Source organism: Anguilla anguilla, chromosome 2 (assembly GCF_013347855.1).
Source record: "Anguilla anguilla isolate fAngAng1 chromosome 2, fAngAng1.pri, whole genome shotgun sequence".
NCBI lineage: Eukaryota > Metazoa > Chordata > Actinopteri > Anguilliformes > Anguillidae > Anguilla > Anguilla anguilla.
This window is the reverse complement of record NC_049202.1, coordinates 71,924,797-71,943,057: the sequence shown is the minus strand read 5'-3', so window position 1 is coordinate 71,943,057 and position 18,261 is coordinate 71,924,797. Positions and strand designations below refer to the sequence as shown.

At 44.3% G+C, this 18,261-nt stretch overlaps 3 protein-coding genes across 4 annotated transcripts in view; all 3 read left to right on the top strand.

Moving 5' to 3' along the window:
• LOC118219617 (cytochrome P450 2K1-like) overlaps positions 1–18,261 on the top strand; it is a 607,214-nt gene that overhangs the window by 376,405 nt on the left and 212,548 nt on the right. The window lies entirely within an intron of this gene.
• Positions 8,810–13,189, top strand: LOC118220416 (adhesion G protein-coupled receptor E5-like). The gene is made up of 7 exons (XM_035404277.1): positions 8,810–8,820; positions 9,145–9,347; positions 9,896–10,048; positions 10,985–11,028; positions 11,271–11,465; positions 11,919–12,124; positions 13,027–13,189. Exons 1-7 carry the CDS (start codon positions 8,810–8,812, stop codon positions 13,187–13,189), a joined length of 975 nt encoding a protein of 324 aa, XP_035260168.1.
• Positions 14,026–18,069, top strand: LOC118220415 (adhesion G protein-coupled receptor E5-like). The gene is made up of 6 exons (XM_035404276.1): positions 14,026–14,230; positions 14,780–14,932; positions 15,869–15,912; positions 16,156–16,350; positions 16,800–17,005; positions 17,907–18,069. The coding sequence occupies exons 1-6, from the start codon at positions 14,026–14,028 to the stop codon at positions 18,067–18,069; spliced, it is 966 nt and encodes a 321-aa protein (XP_035260167.1).

Sequence of the window (18,261 nt, the reverse complement as noted above, 5' to 3'; positions counted from 1 at the left end):
AGTCAAATAGACTGAGCAATGGTTGGTTAAAAACTACCTTCCAACACTCGAGCTAACAAACGGCTGCTCGGTGCATTCACTTCTACGTCATTCAATAGGCTCCGTCTTTCTGTGGTGTATTTTCAAATTTACCCCACCCCCTCCGCAAAATAAGACAGCGAAACTAAGTTTGCCTTTTCCCCAGGTTCCAGTTATTTATTTATTTATTTATTTTTACAAAACTGAAAGGCTTGTATTTTTTTAGCTGCTTATAAAATATCTGGGAGGTAACTAGGGACACACCCCCAGTAATATAAGGATGAAATATAAATCAGAGCATGTATGCCTAGCATTTTAGAGCATATTTCTGTGTATAAACAGGCCATCGTGACGCGCGACAAGCCGAAAAAATAGAACAGAAGCGAAAAACTACGCTTCAGTTCGCTTGTGTCGCGCGAGCTTCGCAGCCGGTTCGCGACGCGTTCGCATCTGGTGGAGACGATGTCGCCCGCTGCCGTTGTAATAACAGTACTTCAACTACGCTTCAGTTACGCACGTAATACGCGCGTAGTGCGCTCGCGGTCGATACGCGTGCGGTGGGTGCCCGGCGTAACGCCCCGGGGTTCGTCGTGAAAACAGAGAGCCGTGACGGAGACAGGAAGCCGCGTCACACACCCGTGAAACCACCACCTCTTCTTATTCATCTTGTCAGTTTCTGGCAGTGTAGACGCAACTAGGCGTATTACTGCCCTCCACAGGATAGAAATTTAACATTTGCAACTCATACTCTCATATACAGCCCTGACTCGTGCAGGAACTGTAAAACTGGTGGTTCTCGCTTTGGCCACAAAAAGATTTAACGGAGAATGCAACTACTCCTAGGTCTGACAATCTCTTATAGAAAGTTTCCCTCTCTGCTTTATACTTGCCACACTCCAGGAGAGCATGCTTGACTGTTTCTGGGTTTCCACACTCACATAGTCCTGTTGGATGTTTTCCTACAATGTGCAAGTAATGATTTAACCCACAGTGTCCAAGCCTCAGTCTGCTAATTTTAACTGAATCTCTTCGGGTTCCAGACCAACAACTGGGTTTTTTAATCTGAGGATGGAAATAAAAATAGTGTCTTCCTTTAGTCTCCTTTTCCCATAATCCCTGCCATTCTCTTTCAACACCCTCCTTGATTTTTCCTCTAAGTTCCACCCTTCCCCGGGATATATTTACATCTATGTCTCCTTTCTTAAGACTTGCCTTTGCTATAGTATCAGCTATTTCATTTCCCTCAACTCCCGTATGCCCAGGAACCCAGCAGAACTTGACTTCGCAACCAGATTTCCCAATTCTGAACAAAACAGATAAAATCTCATTAATAAGGTCAGGCCGAGCTTTTGATTTAAGTCCTCTTACAGCCATCAGAGCAGCTGCTGAGTCAGAACAAATGAGGACTTTCTTTGGTCTTACGTCCTCTGTCCACCACAAAGCCCAAAGAATTGCCAGTAGTTCTGTCGTGAAGACAGAACTTCCATCAGTGACACGCCGCTCAATCCTAAAACCAAACTGAGCCAAATACAGTCCAAATCCTGCTTTCCCACTCTCTGGGTCCCTAGAACCATCTGTAAAAACTTTCAAATAAGACTCCATCTCTCTGTTGAGATAATGTTCTGTTTTTGAAACTATCACACTACTGTCCTTTTCTTGTAAAAAAGTGAGGTCAACGTCCGGCTCTTGCATTACCCAAAAAGGTACAGGTAACCAGCCCGTATGATTTGCTATGCTTTCCTGCTCCATTCTCAATTTACTGGCCCACTGATTAACACTGTCAAAAAATGGTTTCCTTTTAATCTTGCCACCCGGATTCCATGACCCTTGTAAAAGACACCTGGCTGGGAGTGAAACCACCACCTCGCCCCAGAGACTGTAAAAAATATATTAACTATTAGACCTTAAACGAACTAAATCATGAAATATCATTGAAATGTCATTGAATATTTGGACGATGATTCATCGGCAATGCAGACGTCTTTCGATAATCCAGTTATTAGGAAAATAACTACATTTCACGGCATCAGTTAAGATCAAGACAATCTTGGGACTCACCTAGCAACAGAACCAGAGCGCTGATGATGCACCGACAGCCCAGTATACAGCAGTCCACCACAATCTACAGCGGTTTATAGCAGTCCACCGTAGTCCGCAGTGTTACGCCTAAAAGCGGCAGTCAAATTGAGATGATGAGACTACCCGCAGCTACGTCTCCGCAGTGTTATCCAGACGGGAGTCGCACAGACTGATCGCCGCGCGCCCCTCCCACACTCTCTTTAACGCCCCGAGGTTCGTGGTGGAAACAGAGAGCCGTGACTTAGACAGGAAGCCGCGCCACACACCCGTGAAACCACCACCTCTTCTTATTCATCTTGTCAGTTTCTGGCAGTGTAGACGCAACTAGGCGTATTACTGCCCTCCACAGGATAGAAATTTAACATTTGCAACTCATACTCTCATATACAGCCCTGACTCGTGCAGGAACTGTAAAACTGGTGGTTCTCGCTTTGGCCACAAAAAGATTTAACGGAGAATGCAACTACTCCTAGGTCTGACAATCTCTTATAGAAAGTTTCCCTCTCTGCTTTATACTTGCCACACTCCAGGAGAGCATGCTTGACTGTTTCTGGGTTTCCACACTCACATAGTCCTGTTGGATGTTTTCCTACAATGTGCAAGTAATGATTTAACCCACAGTGTCCAAGCCTCAGTCTGCTAATTTTAACTGAATCTCTTCGGGTTCCAGACCAACAACTGGGTTTTTTAATCTGAGGATGGAAATAAAAATAGTGTCTTCCTTTAGTCTCCTTTTCCCATAATCCCTGCCATTCTCTTTCAACACCCTCCTTGATTTTTCCTCTAAGTTCCACCCTTCCCCGGGATATATTTACATCTATGTCTCCTTTCTTAAGACTTGCCTTTGCTATAGTATCAGCTATTTCATTTCCCTCAACTCCCGTATGCCCAGGAACCCAGCAGAACTTGACTTCGCAACCAGATTTCCCAATTCTGAACAAAACAGATAAAATCTCATTAATAAGGTCAGGCCGAGCTTTTGATTTAAGTCCTCTTACAGCCATCAGAGCAGCTGCTGAGTCAGAACAAATGAGGACTTTCTTTGGTCTTACGTCCTCTGTCCACCACAAAGCCCAAAGAATTGCCAGTAGTTCTGTCGTGAAGACAGAACTTCCATCAGTGACACGCCGCTCAATCCTAAAACCAAACTGAGCCAAATACAGTCCAAATCCTGCTTTCCCACTCTCTGGGTCCCTAGAACCATCTGTAAAAACTTTCAAATAAGACTCCATCTCTCTGTTGAGATAATGTTCTGTTTTTGAAACTATCACACTACTGTCCTTTTCTTGTAAAAAAGTGAGGTCAACGTCCGGCTCTTGCATTACCCAAAAAGGTACAGGTAACCAGCCCGTATGATTTGCTATGCTTTCCTGCTCCATTCTCAATTTACTGGCCCACTGATTAACACTGTCAAAAAATGGTTTCCTTTTAATCTTGCCACCCGGATTCCATGACCCTTGTAAAAGACACCTGGCTGGGAGTGAAACCACCACCTCGCCCCAGAGACTGTAAAAAATATATTAACTATTAGACCTTAAACGAACTAAATCATGAAATATCATTGAAATGTCATTGAATATTTGGACGATGATTCATCGGCAATGCAGACGTCTTTCGATAATCCAGTTATTAGGAAAATAACTACATTTCACGGCATCAGTTAAGATCAAGACAATCTTGGGACTCACCTAGCAACAGAACCAGAGCGCTGATGATGCACCGACAGCCCAGTATACAGCAGTCCACCACAATCTACAGCGGTTTATAGCAGTCCACCGTAGTCCGCAGTGTTACGCCTAAAAGCGGCAGTCAAATTGAGATGATGAGACTACCCGCAGCTACGTCTCCGCAGTGTTATCCAGACGGGAGTCGCACAGACTGATCGCCGCGCGCCCCTCCCACACTCTCTTTAACGCCCCGAGGTTCGTGGTGGAAACAGAGAGCCGTGACTTAGACAGGAAGCCGCGCCACACACCCGTGAAACCACCACCTCTTCTTATTCATCTTGTCAGTTTCTGGCAGTGTAGACGCAACTAGGCGTATTACTGCCCTCCACAGGATAGAAATTTAACATTTGCAACTCATACTCTCATATACAGCCCTGACTCGTGCAGGAACTGTAAAACTGGTGGTTCTCGCTTTGGCCACAAAAAGATTTAACGGAGAATGCAACTACTCCTAGGTCTGACAATCTCTTATAGAAAGTTTCCCTCTCTGCTTTATACTTGCCACACTCCAGGAGAGCATGCTTGACTGTTTCTGGGTTTCCACACTCACATAGTCCTGTTGGATGTTTTCCTACAATGTGCAAGTAATGATTTAACCCAGTGTCCAAGCCTCAGTCTGCTAATTTTAACTGAATCTCTTCGGGTTCCAGACCAACAACTGGGTTTTTTAATCTGAGGATGGAAATAAAAATAGTGTCTTCCTTTAGTCTCCTTTTCCCATAATCCCTGCCATTCTCTTTCAACACCCTCCTTGATTTTTCCTCTAAGTTCCACCCTTCCCCGGGATATATTTACATCTATGTCTCCTTTCTTAAGACTTGCCTTTGCTATAGTATCAGCTATTTCATTTCCCTCAACTCCCGTATGCCCAGGAACCCAGCAGAACTTGACTTCGCAACCAGATTTCCCAATTCTGAACAAAACAGATAAAATCTCATTAATAAGGTCAGGCCGAGCTTTTGATTTAAGTCCTCTTACAGCCATCAGAGCAGCTGCTGAGTCAGAACAAATGAGGACTTTCTTTGGTCTTACGTCCTCTGTCCACCACAAAGCCCAAAGAATTGCCAGTAGTTCTGTCGTGAAGACAGAACTTCCATCAGTGACACGCCGCTCAATCCTAAAACCAAACTGAGCCAAATACAGTCCAAATCCTGCTTTCCCACTCTCTGGGTCCCTAGAACCATCTGTAAAAACTTTCAAATAAGACTCCATCTCTCTGTTGAGATAATGTTCTGTTTTTGAAACTATCACACTACTGTCCTTTTCTTGTAAAAAAGTGAGGTCAACGTCCGGCTCTTGCATTACCCAAAAAGGTACAGGTAACCAGCCCGTATGATTTGCTATGCTTTCCTGCTCCATTCTCAATTTACTGGCCCACTGATTAACACTGTCAAAAAATGGTTTCCTTTTAATCTTGCCACCCGGATTCCATGACCCTTGTAAAAGACACCTGGCTGGGAGTGAAACCACCACCTCGCCCCAGAGACTGTAAAAAATATATTAACTATTAGACCTTAAACGAACTAAATCATGAAATATCATTGAAATGTCATTGAATATTTGGACGATGATTCATCGGCAATGCAGACGTCTTTCGATAATCCAGTTATTAGGAAAATAACTACATTTCACGGCATCAGTTAAGATCAAGACAATCTTGGGACTCACCTAGCAACAGAACCAGAGCGCTGATGATGCACCGACAGCCCAGTATACAGCAGTCCACCACAATCTACAGCGGTTTATAGCAGTCCACCGTAGTCCGCAGTGTTACGCCTAAAAGCGGCAGTCAAATTGAGATGATGAGACTACCCGCAGCTACGTCTCCGCAGTGTTATCCAGACGGGAGTCGCACAGACTGATCGCCGCGCGCCCCTCCCACACTCTCTTTAACGCCCCGAGGTTCGTGGTGGAAACAGAGAGCCGTGACTTAGACAGGAAGCCGCGCCACACACCCGTGAAACCACCACCTCTTCTTATTCATCTTGTCAGTTTCTGGCAGTGTAGACGCAACTAGGCGTATTACTGCCCTCCACAGGATAGAAATTTAACATTTGCAACTCATACTCTCATATACAGCCCTGACTCGTGCAGGAACTGTAAAACTGGTGGTTCTCGCTTTGGCCACAAAAAGATTTAACGGAGAATGCAACTACTCCTAGGTCTGACAATCTCTTATAGAAAGTTTCCCTCTCTGCTTTATACTTGCCACACTCCAGGAGAGCATGCTTGACTGTTTCTGGGTTTCCACACTCACATAGTCCTGTTGGATGTTTTCCTACAATGTGCAAGTAATGATTTAACCCACAGTGTCCAAGCCTCAGTCTGCTAATTTTAACTGAATCTCTTCGGGTTCCAGACCAACAACTGGGTTTTTTAATCTGAGGATGGAAATAAAAATAGTGTCTTCCTTTAGTCTCCTTTTCCCATAATCCCTGCCATTCTCTTTCAACACCCTCCTTGATTTTTCCTCTAAGTTCCACCCTTCCCCGGGATATATTTACATCTATGTCTCCTTTCTTAAGACTTGCCTTTGCTATAGTATCAGCTATTTCATTTCCCTCAACTCCCGTATGCCCAGGAACCCAGCAGAACTTGACTTCGCAACCAGATTTCCCAATTCTGAACAAAACAGATAAAATCTCATTAATAAGGTCAGGCCGAGCTTTTGATTTAAGTCCTCTTACAGCCATCAGAGCAGCTGCTGAGTCAGAACAAATGAGGACTTTCTTTGGTCTTACGTCCTCTGTCCACCACAAAGCCCAAAGAATTGCCAGTAGTTCTGTCGTGAAGACAGAACTTCCATCAGTGACACGCCGCTCAATCCTAAAACCAAACTGAGCCAAATACAGTCCAAATCCTGCTTTCCCACTCTCTGGGTCCCTAGAACCATCTGTAAAAACTTTCAAATAAGACTCCATCTCTCTGTTGAGATAATGTTCTGTTTTTGAAACTATCACACTACTGTCCTTTTCTTGTAAAAAAGTGAGGTCAACGTCCGGCTCTTGCATTACCCAAAAAGGTACAGGTAACCAGCCCGTATGATTTGCTATGCTTTCCTGCTCCATTCTCAATTTACTGGCCCACTGATTAACACTGTCAAAAAATGGTTTCCTTTTAATCTTGCCACCCGGATTCCATGACCCTTGTAAAAGACACCTGGCTGGGAGTGAAACCACCACCTCGCCCCAGAGACTGTAAAAAATATATTAACTATTAGACCTTAAACGAACTAAATCATGAAATATCATTGAAATGTCATTGAATATTTGGACGATGATTCATCGGCAATGCAGACGTCTTTCGATAATCCAGTTATTAGGAAAATAACTACATTTCACGGCATCAGTTAAGATCAAGACAATCTTGGGACTCACCTAGCAACAGAACCAGAGCGCTGATGATGCACCGACAGCCCAGTATACAGCAGTCCACCACAATCTACAGCGGTTTATAGCAGTCCACCGTAGTCCGCAGTGTTACGCCTAAAAGCGGCAGTCAAATTGAGATGATGAGACTACCCGCAGCTACGTCTCCGCAGTGTTATCCAGACGGGAGTCGCACAGACTGATCGCCGCGCGCCCCTCCCACACTCTCTTTAACGCCCCGAGGTTCGTGGTGGAAACAGAGAGCCGTGACTTAGACAGGAAGCCGCGCCACACACCCGTGAAACCACCACCTCTTCTTATTCATCTTGTCAGTTTCTGGCAGTGTAGACGCAACTAGGCGTATTACTGCCCTCCACAGGATAGAAATTTAACATTTGCAACTCATACTCTCATATACAGCCCTGACTCGTGCAGGAACTGTAAAACTGGTGGTTCTCGCTTTGGCCACAAAAAGATTTAACGGAGAATGCAACTACTCCTAGGTCTGACAATCTCTTATAGAAAGTTTCCCTCTCTGCTTTATACTTGCCACACTCCAGGAGAGCATGCTTGACTGTTTCTGGGTTTCCACACTCACATAGTCCTGTTGGATGTTTTCCTACAATGTGCAAGTAATGATTTAACCCACAGTGTCCAAGCCTCAGTCTGCTAATTTTAACTGAATCTCTTCGGGTTCCAGACCAACAACTGGGTTTTTTAATCTGAGGATGGAAATAAAAATAGTGTCTTCCTTTAGTCTCCTTTTCCCATAATCCCTGCCATTCTCTTTCAACACCCTCCTTGATTTTTCCTCTAAGTTCCACCCTTCCCCGGGATATATTTACATCTATGTCTCCTTTCTTAAGACTTGCCTTTGCTATAGTATCAGCTATTTCATTTCCCTCAACTCCCGTATGCCCAGGAACCCAGCAGAACTTGACTTCGCAACCAGATTTCCCAATTCTGAACAAAACAGATAAAATCTCATTAATAAGGTCAGGCCGAGCTTTTGATTTAAGTCCTCTTACAGCCATCAGAGCAGCTGCTGAGTCAGAACAAATGAGGACTTTCTTTGGTCTTACGTCCTCTGTCCACCACAAAGCCCAAAGAATTGCCAGTAGTTCTGTCGTGAAGACAGAACTTCCATCAGTGACACGCCGCTCAATCCTAAAACCAAACTGAGCCAAATACAGTCCAAATCCTGCTTTCCCACTCTCTGGGTCCCTAGAACCATCTGTAAAAACTTTCAAATAAGACTCCATCTCTCTGTTGAGATAATGTTCTGTTTTTGAAACTATCACACTACTGTCCTTTTCTTGTAAAAAAGTGAGGTCAACGTCCGGCTCTTGCATTACCCAAAAAGGTACAGGTAACCAGCCCGTATGATTTGCTATGCTTTCCTGCTCCATTCTCAATTTACTGGCCCACTGATTAACACTGTCAAAAAATGGTTTCCTTTTAATCTTGCCACCCGGATTCCATGACCCTTGTAAAAGACACCTGGCTGGGAGTGAAACCACCACCTCGCCCCAGAGACTGTAAAAAATATATTAACTATTAGACCTTAAACGAACTAAATCATGAAATATCATTGAAATGTCATTGAATATTTGGACGATGATTCATCGGCAATGCAGACGTCTTTCGATAATCCAGTTATTAGGAAAATAACTACATTTCACGGCATCAGTTAAGATCAAGACAATCTTGGGACTCACCTAGCAACAGAACCAGAGCGCTGATGATGCACCGACAGCCCAGTATACAGCAGTCCACCACAATCTACAGCGGTTTATAGCAGTCCACCGTAGTCCGCAGTGTTACGCCTAAAAGCGGCAGTCAAATTGAGATGATGAGACTACCCGCAGCTACGTCTCCGCAGTGTTATCCAGACGGGAGTCGCACAGACTGATCGCCGCGCGCCCCTCCCACACTCTCTTTAACGCCCCGAGGTTCGTGGTGGAAACAGAGAGCCGTGACTTAGACAGGAAGCCGCGCCACACACCCGTGGAACCACCACCTCGCCCCAGAGACTGTAGAAAATATATTAACTATTGCTTCAACACCAATGGCAGCTACTACTGTCAGTGTAATCCTGGCTTTCACGTGAATTCAGAATCTAGAACCTTCACTGGCATTGACGGAGTGTGTCGTGGTAAGAATTAGGCCTTTCCTTGCGAGTGTGTGTTTGTGTTTGTGTGTGTCTGTGTGTGTGTGTGTGTGACTATGACACTATAAGTCTAGTGCTGATTCTTGAGGTTGCTGGACATGCAACAATAAATAAATAAATAAATAAATAGGTCTCCATGCAAGTGCCAAATCCTGAAAATGTATATAGGTGTGAGGAGTTTCTATGTATAAATAACTATGCAGATAAGTACACTAAAAATGTTGCCAGTGAAAACCCATTAAATGAAAAACTATAAATCCTGTTATTTAACTGGATATATACTGTTATTTTATGGCATAGCTGTTAAATTATTGCCATTGTTCACCACAACTTTGACTGTGTTTTGGAAAAAAAATCAGTGAGATTCTTTTCACAAACATTTTCCCATAAATATACAGGTTTTTTTTTTATACAGTGAAGGTCCTTTGGCATGTTCCAGATTGGACAGGATTTTGAAGAATACATTTCCCCTGGTAACGGGTAAATAAGTTTTAAGTTTCCTCGATAACGGGTGAAATCTTCCTGCTCCTCAGATATCAACGAGTGCTTAGAGACCCCCAATATCTGCGGGCCCAAGGCCTCCTGCCAGAACACCGCTGGGTCCTACAACTGCACCTGCTCTGAGGGCTACATCTCCAGCAACGGCCAGAGAGTTTTTCACAATGCCACAGGAGTCACCTGTGCAGGTAAATACCCTGCACTCCCACAGCTTTCCCCTTTAAACGCTGCATTGGGACACACTGTAAGAATGGAGGAGACAGGGGAGTACGAGACTGTGATTGGCAGAAGAACCACAGAGAGATTCACTATGGGTGAGAGATAGGGTTGCCAGATTTGCAGTTTGTGAAAAACACTTGAAGCTTGAAAAACAGTAAGGAAGAAGAAAAGAAGTACAGATGGAAATTGATTAAAAACTAGTGGTCAGATTTTAATCAGTCCTTTAGACCACACATTTATATTGTCCAGGTTTAAACTGGAAAACCAAACACTCTCTCAGAGTGATCCTCATCTGCAGTGGGGAAGCAACCTGTCAATCACTCACTCACCATTGCCAATCAGATCTGTCTAGTTCTCCTGCAGCTGGTGCATACACCTGAACCTGGGTGCATGAAAGAGTTTCCGAGTTGTCCTCCCCATGTTTGCCTGTTTTTTCCTCCGGGTACTCCAGTTTCCTCCCAAACCCAAAGACATGCATGCCAGGTTAGATATACTCCTGCAACTGCCCTTGACGAAGGCACTAGCCTCAGAACTGGAGTTGGTCCTCAGCCCTTGCCCTGTGATCTCCCATCCAAGTAGCTGGGTTGGGTCAAATGCAGAGGACAAATTACCCATGGGGTCAATAAAGCATAACTTGATTTGCTGAAAACTCTGAAGAGACCAGCCAGAGCCTCTAGTCTCACTCTTTAGATGGCTGTGGTATAATCTCTCACAGTTAGAGAATCTGAAGAGTCACTATTTCTGATACAGGTTAGAAATAACCTGTGAACCTGTGCCCGGATTGGCTGATTATGTAGTACCCACAATTCAGTGCAGGTGTCTCTTGTGCATGCTGGTTTTAGAGAGGTGGGGAATCAGATCATGGCTGAACACACCATCTTCATTGTCCTCTGTCCCTCCCACAGAGCTGAAGAGTGACCTGTACAAAACCTCAGGTTCACCTGACCAGGTAGGGATCTCATTTACTGTACACACCTGACATAACATAACATGTAACATCACATAATGATGAGAACAGGCCATTCAGCCCAACAATGCTCACAATTTTCCTGACTAAATTAATTACCTACAGACTAGATAGTACCTAACACCATAAAAAAAAAGTTCGAAAAAAGCTGGTAGGCATGTTGTGTACATATGTAAGTAAGTAAGTTTATAGTTTGGCTTTTAGTTTGGTTTTTCCGTTGCCAGGATACGTTCCAGCTGCAGGTGATCACCTGGGTGGGGCTGTCGGTGTCTCTGGTGTGCCTCCTGCTGTGCATCGTTACCTTCCCCTTTTGCCGGTCCATTCAAGGAACTCTCAACTTCATCCACATCCACCTGTGCATCTGCCTCTTCATCGCCGACCTGGTCTTCCTCGCTGGCATCTCTCGCACCGAGGACAAGGTTAGTGTCTTCTCCATCTGTCTCTGTCTGTCTGTCTGGCAGTCTCTGCGTCGGGCTGCGTGTTGGATGACCATTCGCTCATATGGATGCTAGTGAACTGTGATTGATTTCTGTTTCATAGAGAAAAGGCTTGCGCTGTGTGTGTGTGTGTCTGTATTTTTGTGTATGTGTGTATCTTCCGCGTCCGTGCGTGTCTGTGTATGCATGTGTGTGTATGTGTGTGTGTAAGCGTGCACGTGTGTGTGTGTGTCTTCTTATTTTTCTGAGGACCAAACTTGGAGAAACATTTATGTGTGTGTGTGTGTGTGAGTGTGCGTGTGTGTGTGTTTGTGTGTGTGTGTGTGTGTGTGTGTGTTTCTGCACTCTTGGCTTAAAAATGGAGGCTTCTTGTTTTTCTTCTTGTGAGTAAACATGTCATTTCCCTCTGACTCTTTCTCGTGGTGCCCCCCTCAGGTGGGCTGTGCGATTGTGGCAGGGGTCCTGCATTACTTCTTCCTGGCAGCGTTCTGCCTGACGTTGCTGGAGGGGGTTCAGCTGTACTGCATGGTGGTTCTGGTGTTCAACACCACACTGCGGCCGCTCGTCACGATCACCATCGGATACGTCGTTCCCGCGGTGATCGTTACCGCCAGCGCCCAGGGATACGGCACAGACAGGCAGTAAGGAACGCCCAGCCTACTCTGCCATTACAAGTGCTGCTGCTACTAGTGCTACCACCAATACTGCTACTGCAATTACAGCTACACCTACTACTACTACTACTACTACTACTACTACTATTACTACTGCTGCTACTACTACTACTACTGCTGCTACTGCTACTACTACTACTACTGCTGCTACTGCTACTGCTACTATTACTACTACTATTGCTGCTACTACTACTATTACTACTACTATTGCTGCTACTACTACTATTACTACTACTATTGCTGCTACTACTACTGCTGCTACTGCTACTACTACTACTACTACTACTACTGCTACTGCTACTGCTACTGCTACTACTACTACTACTGCTGCTACTGCTACCACTGCGACTGCTACTGTTACTACTACTGCTATTATTGCTACTACTACTACTACTATTACTATTAACAGTACTACTACTGCTATTACTGCTGCTACTACTACGATTACTACTACTACAACTGCTACTACAACTACTATTGCTACTACTACAACTACTACTGCTACTGCTACTACAACTACTACTACTACTATTACTACTGATACTATTACTATTATTGCTACTGCTAATACTATTGTTACTACTACTAGTACTACTACTGCAAGCGCTGCTACTACTGCTGCTACTACTAGTACAATTACTACTACTAATTTTATTTTAAAGGGACAAGTACAATTAAGCAATAATACAGAAATGTATTTAATTTATTAAATGATATGGTAGTTAAACTTGACAAGAAGATAAGTGTCATATTAGAAAGTAAGAAATGCGTCTTTGAGTTCATGAAAAGCGCTATATAAAATAAATTTATTAATATTATTATTACAAAAGCATAATATCCTACTGGTGATGTAATGATAACGTGTGCAGCTGCTGGCTGAACCTGGAGAATGGGTTCATCTGGAGATTCTTTGGACCTGTCTGCATCATCATCATCATCAACGGCATGTTCTTCGTCGTCACTGTGTGGAAGCTGGCCCAGAAATTCTACTGCCTCAATTCAGACATGTGTACCCTGCGCAAGATCAAGTGAGTGTGTGTGTGTGCGTTTGTGTGTGTCTGTGCATGCGCGTGTAACCCAGGTCAGCTCTTTTATTCAGGTGGGGGTAAATGGCAAATGGACTGCTTTTATCCAAAGCGCTTTACAATTGATGCCTCTCATTCGCCAGAGCAGTTAGGGGTTAGGTGTCTTGCTCAAGGACACTTCGACATGCCCAGGGCGGGGTTTGAACCGGCAACCCTCCGACTGCCAGACAATCGGTCTTACCTCCTGAGCTATGTCGCCCCGAAAGAGTTAAGGGTAATCTGTAGACTTTCCGGTTTTTCCAGGGGTCAGCAGAGGTACACAGAACCTGAATGAAAGCTTGCGGTCTGTACGCTCTCCTTCTGGTGGGAAAAAGCACTGGGGACTGTCACCGTCACTCCGCCCTGTTGTTGCAGAAAGGGACTGTTATTTCTGTATTGCAGTTTCATAAAGGCACTGATTATTACTTGTATAAAAAGGTTCAGGGACTCCTGTTCGCCTGTACCTGTAGAACAATATAGATTACATTGTCATTATCTCTGTCAGTTCTGGTACTGAGATTCTCTTCCCCCTTTAAGGTAAATAACACCACTGGGATTATCAGTCATCTGCAGTTGCATGAAGACGCTGGGATTATTCAAATCAATTGTCTTTCTACCCTTGAGATATTCTCTCTCCTGTATCTATGCCCTGTGAAAAATAGTTTTAAAGTTCTGGTATTTCCAGAAGGTTTGTGGTCGTTCGTAGCCACATCCTGTGGTGGTGACTCTTCTCGAGCTGCATGACCGCAGAGCTGCGCAGAGCTGCGATGGAGCAGCCTCTTACAGTGGGACGGTCTCCTCAGCATGCGGCCGCCGTTGATTTCGCTCTGTCAGAGCACACCTGGGCCCAGCCGGGTTCACCTGCATTCTGCCAGAGCTGATTTAACACTGAACTGTCTTCCTGCGCATGGCTTCAACACCAATGGCAGCTACTACTGTCAGTGTAATCCTGGCTTTCACGTGAATTCAGAATCTAGAACCTTCACTGGCATTGACGGAGTGTGTCGTGGTAAGAATTAGGCCTTTCCTTGCGAGTGTGTGTTTGTGTTTGTGTGTGTCTGTGTGTGTGTGTGTGTGACTATGACACTATAAGTCTAGTGCTGATTCTTGAGGTTGCTGGACATGCAACAATAAATAAATAAATAAATAAATAGGTCTCCATGCAAGTGCCAAATCCTGAAAATGTATATAGGTGTGAGGAGTTTCTATGTATAAATAACTGTGCAGAGAAGTACACTAAAAATGTTGCCAGTGAAAACCCATTAAATGAAAAACTATAAATCCTGTTATTTAACTGGATATATACTGTTATTTTATGGCATAGCTGTTAAATTATTGCCATTGTTCACCACAACTTTGACTGTGTTTTGGAAAAAAAATCAGTGAAATTCTTTTCACAAACATTTTCCCATAAATATACAGGTTTTTTTTTTTATACAGTGAAGGTCCTTTGGCATGTTCCAGATTGGACAGGATTTTGAAGAATACATTTCCCCTGGTAACGGGTAAATAAGTTTTAAGTTTCCTCGATAACGGGTGAAATCTTCCTGCTCCTCAGATATCAACGAGTGCTTAGAGACCCCCAATATCTGCGGGCCCAAGGCCTCCTGCCAGAACACCGCTGGGTCCTACAACTGCACCTGCTCTGAGGGCTACATCTCCAGCAACGGCCAGAGAGTTTTTCACAATGCCACAGGAGTCACCTGTGCAGGTAAATACCCTGCACTCCCACAGCTTTCCCCTTTAAACGCTGCATTGGGACACACTGTAAGAATGGAGGAGACAGGGGAGTACGAGACTGTGATTGGCAGAAGAACCACAGAGAGATTCACTATGGGTGAGAGATAGGGTTGCCAGATTTGCAGTTTGTGAAAAACACTTGAAGCTTGAAAAACAGTAAGGAAGAAGAAAAGAAGTACAGATGGAAATTGATTAAAAACTAGTGGTCAGATTTTAATCAGTCCTTTAGACCACACATTTATATTGTCCAGGTTTAAACTGGAAAACCAAACACTCTCTCAGAGTGATCCTCATCTGCAGTGGGGAAGCAACCTGTCAATCACTCACTCACCATTGCCAATCAGATCTGTCTAGTTCTCCTGCAGCTGGTACATACACCTGAACCTGTGTGCATGAAAGAGTTTCCGAGTTGTCCTCCCCATGTTTGCCTGTTTTTTCCTCCGGGTACTCCAGTTTCCTCCCAAACCCAAAGACATGCATGCCAGGTTAGATATACTCCTGCAACTGCCCTTGACGAAGGCACTAGCCTCAGAACTGGAGTTGGTCCTCAGCCCTTGCCCTGTGATCTCCCATCCAAGTAGCTGGGTTGGGTCAAATGCAGAGGACAAATTACCCATGGGGTCAATAAAGCATAACTTGATTTGCTGAAAACTCTGAAGAGACCAGCCAGAGCCTCTAGTCTCACTCTTTAGATGGCTGTGGTATAATCTCTCACAGTTAGAGAATCTGAAGAGTCACTATTTCTGATACAGGTTAGAAATAACCTGTGAACCTGTGCCCGGATTGGCTGATTATGTAGTACCCACAATTCAGTGCAGGTGTCTCTTGTGCATGCTGGTTTTAGAGAGGTGGGGAATCAGATCATGGCTGAACACACCATCTTCATTGTCCTCTGTCCCTCCCACAGAGCTGAAGAGTGACCTGTACAAAACCTCAGGTTCACCTGACCAGGTAGGGATCTCATTTACTGTACACACCTGACATAACATAACATGTAACATCACATAATGATGAGAACAGGCCATTCAGCCCAACAATGCTCACAATTTTCCTGACTAAATTAATTACCTACAGACTAGATAGTACCTAGCACCATAAAAAAAAAATTCGAAAAAAGCTGGTAGGGCATGTTGTGTACATATGTAAGTAAGTAAGTTTATAGTTTGGCTTTTAGTTTGGTTTTTCCGTTGCCAGGATGCGTTCCAGCTGCAGGTGATCACCTGGGTGGGGCTGTCGGTGTCTCTGGTGTGCCTCCTGATGTGCATTGTTACCTTCCCCTTTTGCCGGTCCATTCAAGGAACTCTCAACTTCATCCACATCCACCTGTGCATCTGCCTCTTCATCGCCGACCTGGTCTTCCTCGCTGGCATCTCCCGCACCGAGGACAAGGTTAGTGTCTTCTCCATCTGTCTCTGTCTGTCTGTCTGGCAGTCTCTGCGTCGGGCTGCGTGTTGGATGACCATTCGCTCATATGGATGCTAGTGAACTGTGATTGATTTCTGTTTCATAGAGGAAAAGCTTGCGCTGTGTGTGTGTGTCTGTATTTTTGTGTATGTTATGTATCTTCCGCGTCCGTGCGTGTCTGTGTATGCATATGTGTGTATGTGTGTGTGTAAGCTTGCACGTGTGTGTGTGTGTCTTCTTATATTTCTGAGGACCAAACTTGGAGAAACATTTATTTGTGTGTGTGTGTGTGAGTGTGCGTGTGTGTGTGTTTGTGTGTGTGTGTGTGTGTGTGTTTCTGCACTCTTGGCTTAAAAATGGAGGCTTCTTGTTTTTCTTCTTGTGAGTAAACATGTCATTTCCCTCTGACTCTTTCTCGTGGTGCCCCCCCTCAGGTGGGCTGTGGGATTGTGGCAGGGGTCCTGCATTACTTCTTCCTGGCAGCGTTCTGCTGGACGTTGCTGGAGGGGGTTCAGCTGTACTGCATGGTGGTTCTGGTGTTCAACACCACACTGCGGCCGATCGTCACGATCACCATCGGATACGTCGTTCCCGCGGTGATCGTTACCGCCAGCGCCCAGGGATACGGCACAGACCGGCAGTAAGGAATGCCCAGCCAACTCTGCCATTACAAGTGCTGCTGCTACTAGTGCTACCACAAATACTGCTACTGCAATTACAACTACACCTACTACAACAACTACACCTACTACAACTACACCTACTACAAGTACTACTACTACTACTACTACTATTCTGTTGCTAATACTACTACTACTGCTGCTACTGCTACTACTACTACTACTGCTGCTACTGCTACTGCTACTACTACTATTACTACTACTATTGCTGCTACTACTACTATTACTACTACTATTGCTGCTACTACTACTGCTGCTACTGCTACTACTACTACTACTACTACTACTGCTACTGCTACTGCTACTACTACTACTACTGCTGCTACTGCTACCACTGCGACTGCTACTGTTACTACTACTGCTATTATTGCTACTACTACTACTACTATTACTATTAACAGTACTACTACTGCTATTACTGCTGCTACTACTACGATTACTACTACTACAACTGCTACTACAACTACTATTGCTACTACTACAACTACTACTGCTACTGCTACTACAACTACTACTACTACTATTACTACTGATACTATTACTATTATTGCTACTGCTAATACTATTGTTACTACTACTAGTACTACTACTGCAAGCGCTGCTACTACTGCTGCTACTACTAGTACAATTACTACTACTAATTTTATTTTAAAGGGACAAGTACAATTAAGCAATAATACAGAAATGTATTTAATTTATTAAATGATATGGTAGTTAAACTTGACAAGAAGATAAGTGTCATATTAGAAAGTAAGAAATGCGTCTTTGAGTTCATGAAAAGCGCTATATAAAATAAATTTATTAATATTATTATTACAAAAGCATAATATCCTACTGGTGATGTAATGATAACGTGTGCAGCTGCTGGCTGAACCTGGAGAATGGGTTCATCTGGAGATTCTTTGGACCCGTCTGCATCATCATCATCATCAACGGCATGTTCTTCGTCGTCACTGTGTGGAAGCTGGCCCAGAAATTCTACTGCCTCAATTCAGACATGTGTACCCTGCGCAAGATCAAGTGAGTGTGTGTGTGTGCGTTTGTGTGTGTCTGTGCATGCGCGTGTAACCCAGGTCAGCTCTTTTATTCAGGTGGGGGTAAATGGCAAATGGACTGCTTTTATCCAAAGCGCTTTACAATTGATGCCTCTCATTCGCCAGAGCAGTTAGGGGTTAGGTGTCTTGCTCAAGGACACTTCGACATGCCCAGGGCGGGG

Bases quoted from the DNA above. Each gene is read 5' to 3' on its own strand.
- LOC118220415 (XM_035404276.1), top strand. From the start codon at position 14,026: ATGCGGCCGCCGTTGATTTCGCTCTGTCAGAGCACACCTGGGCCCAGC. The intron at 14,231-14,779 runs GTAAGAATTAGG...CCTGCTCCTCAG, and splicing joins CATTGACGGAGTGTGTCGTG to ATATCAACGAGTGCTTAGAG. The intron at 14,933-15,868 runs GTAAATACCCTG...TCCCTCCCACAG, and splicing joins CACAGGAGTCACCTGTGCAG to AGCTGAAGAGTGACCTGTAC.
- LOC118220416 (XM_035404277.1), top strand. The intron at 9,348-9,895 runs GTAAGAATTAGG...CCTGCTCCTCAG, and splicing joins CATTGACGGAGTGTGTCGTG to ATATCAACGAGTGCTTAGAG. The intron at 10,049-10,984 runs GTAAATACCCTG...TCCCTCCCACAG, and splicing joins CACAGGAGTCACCTGTGCAG to AGCTGAAGAGTGACCTGTAC.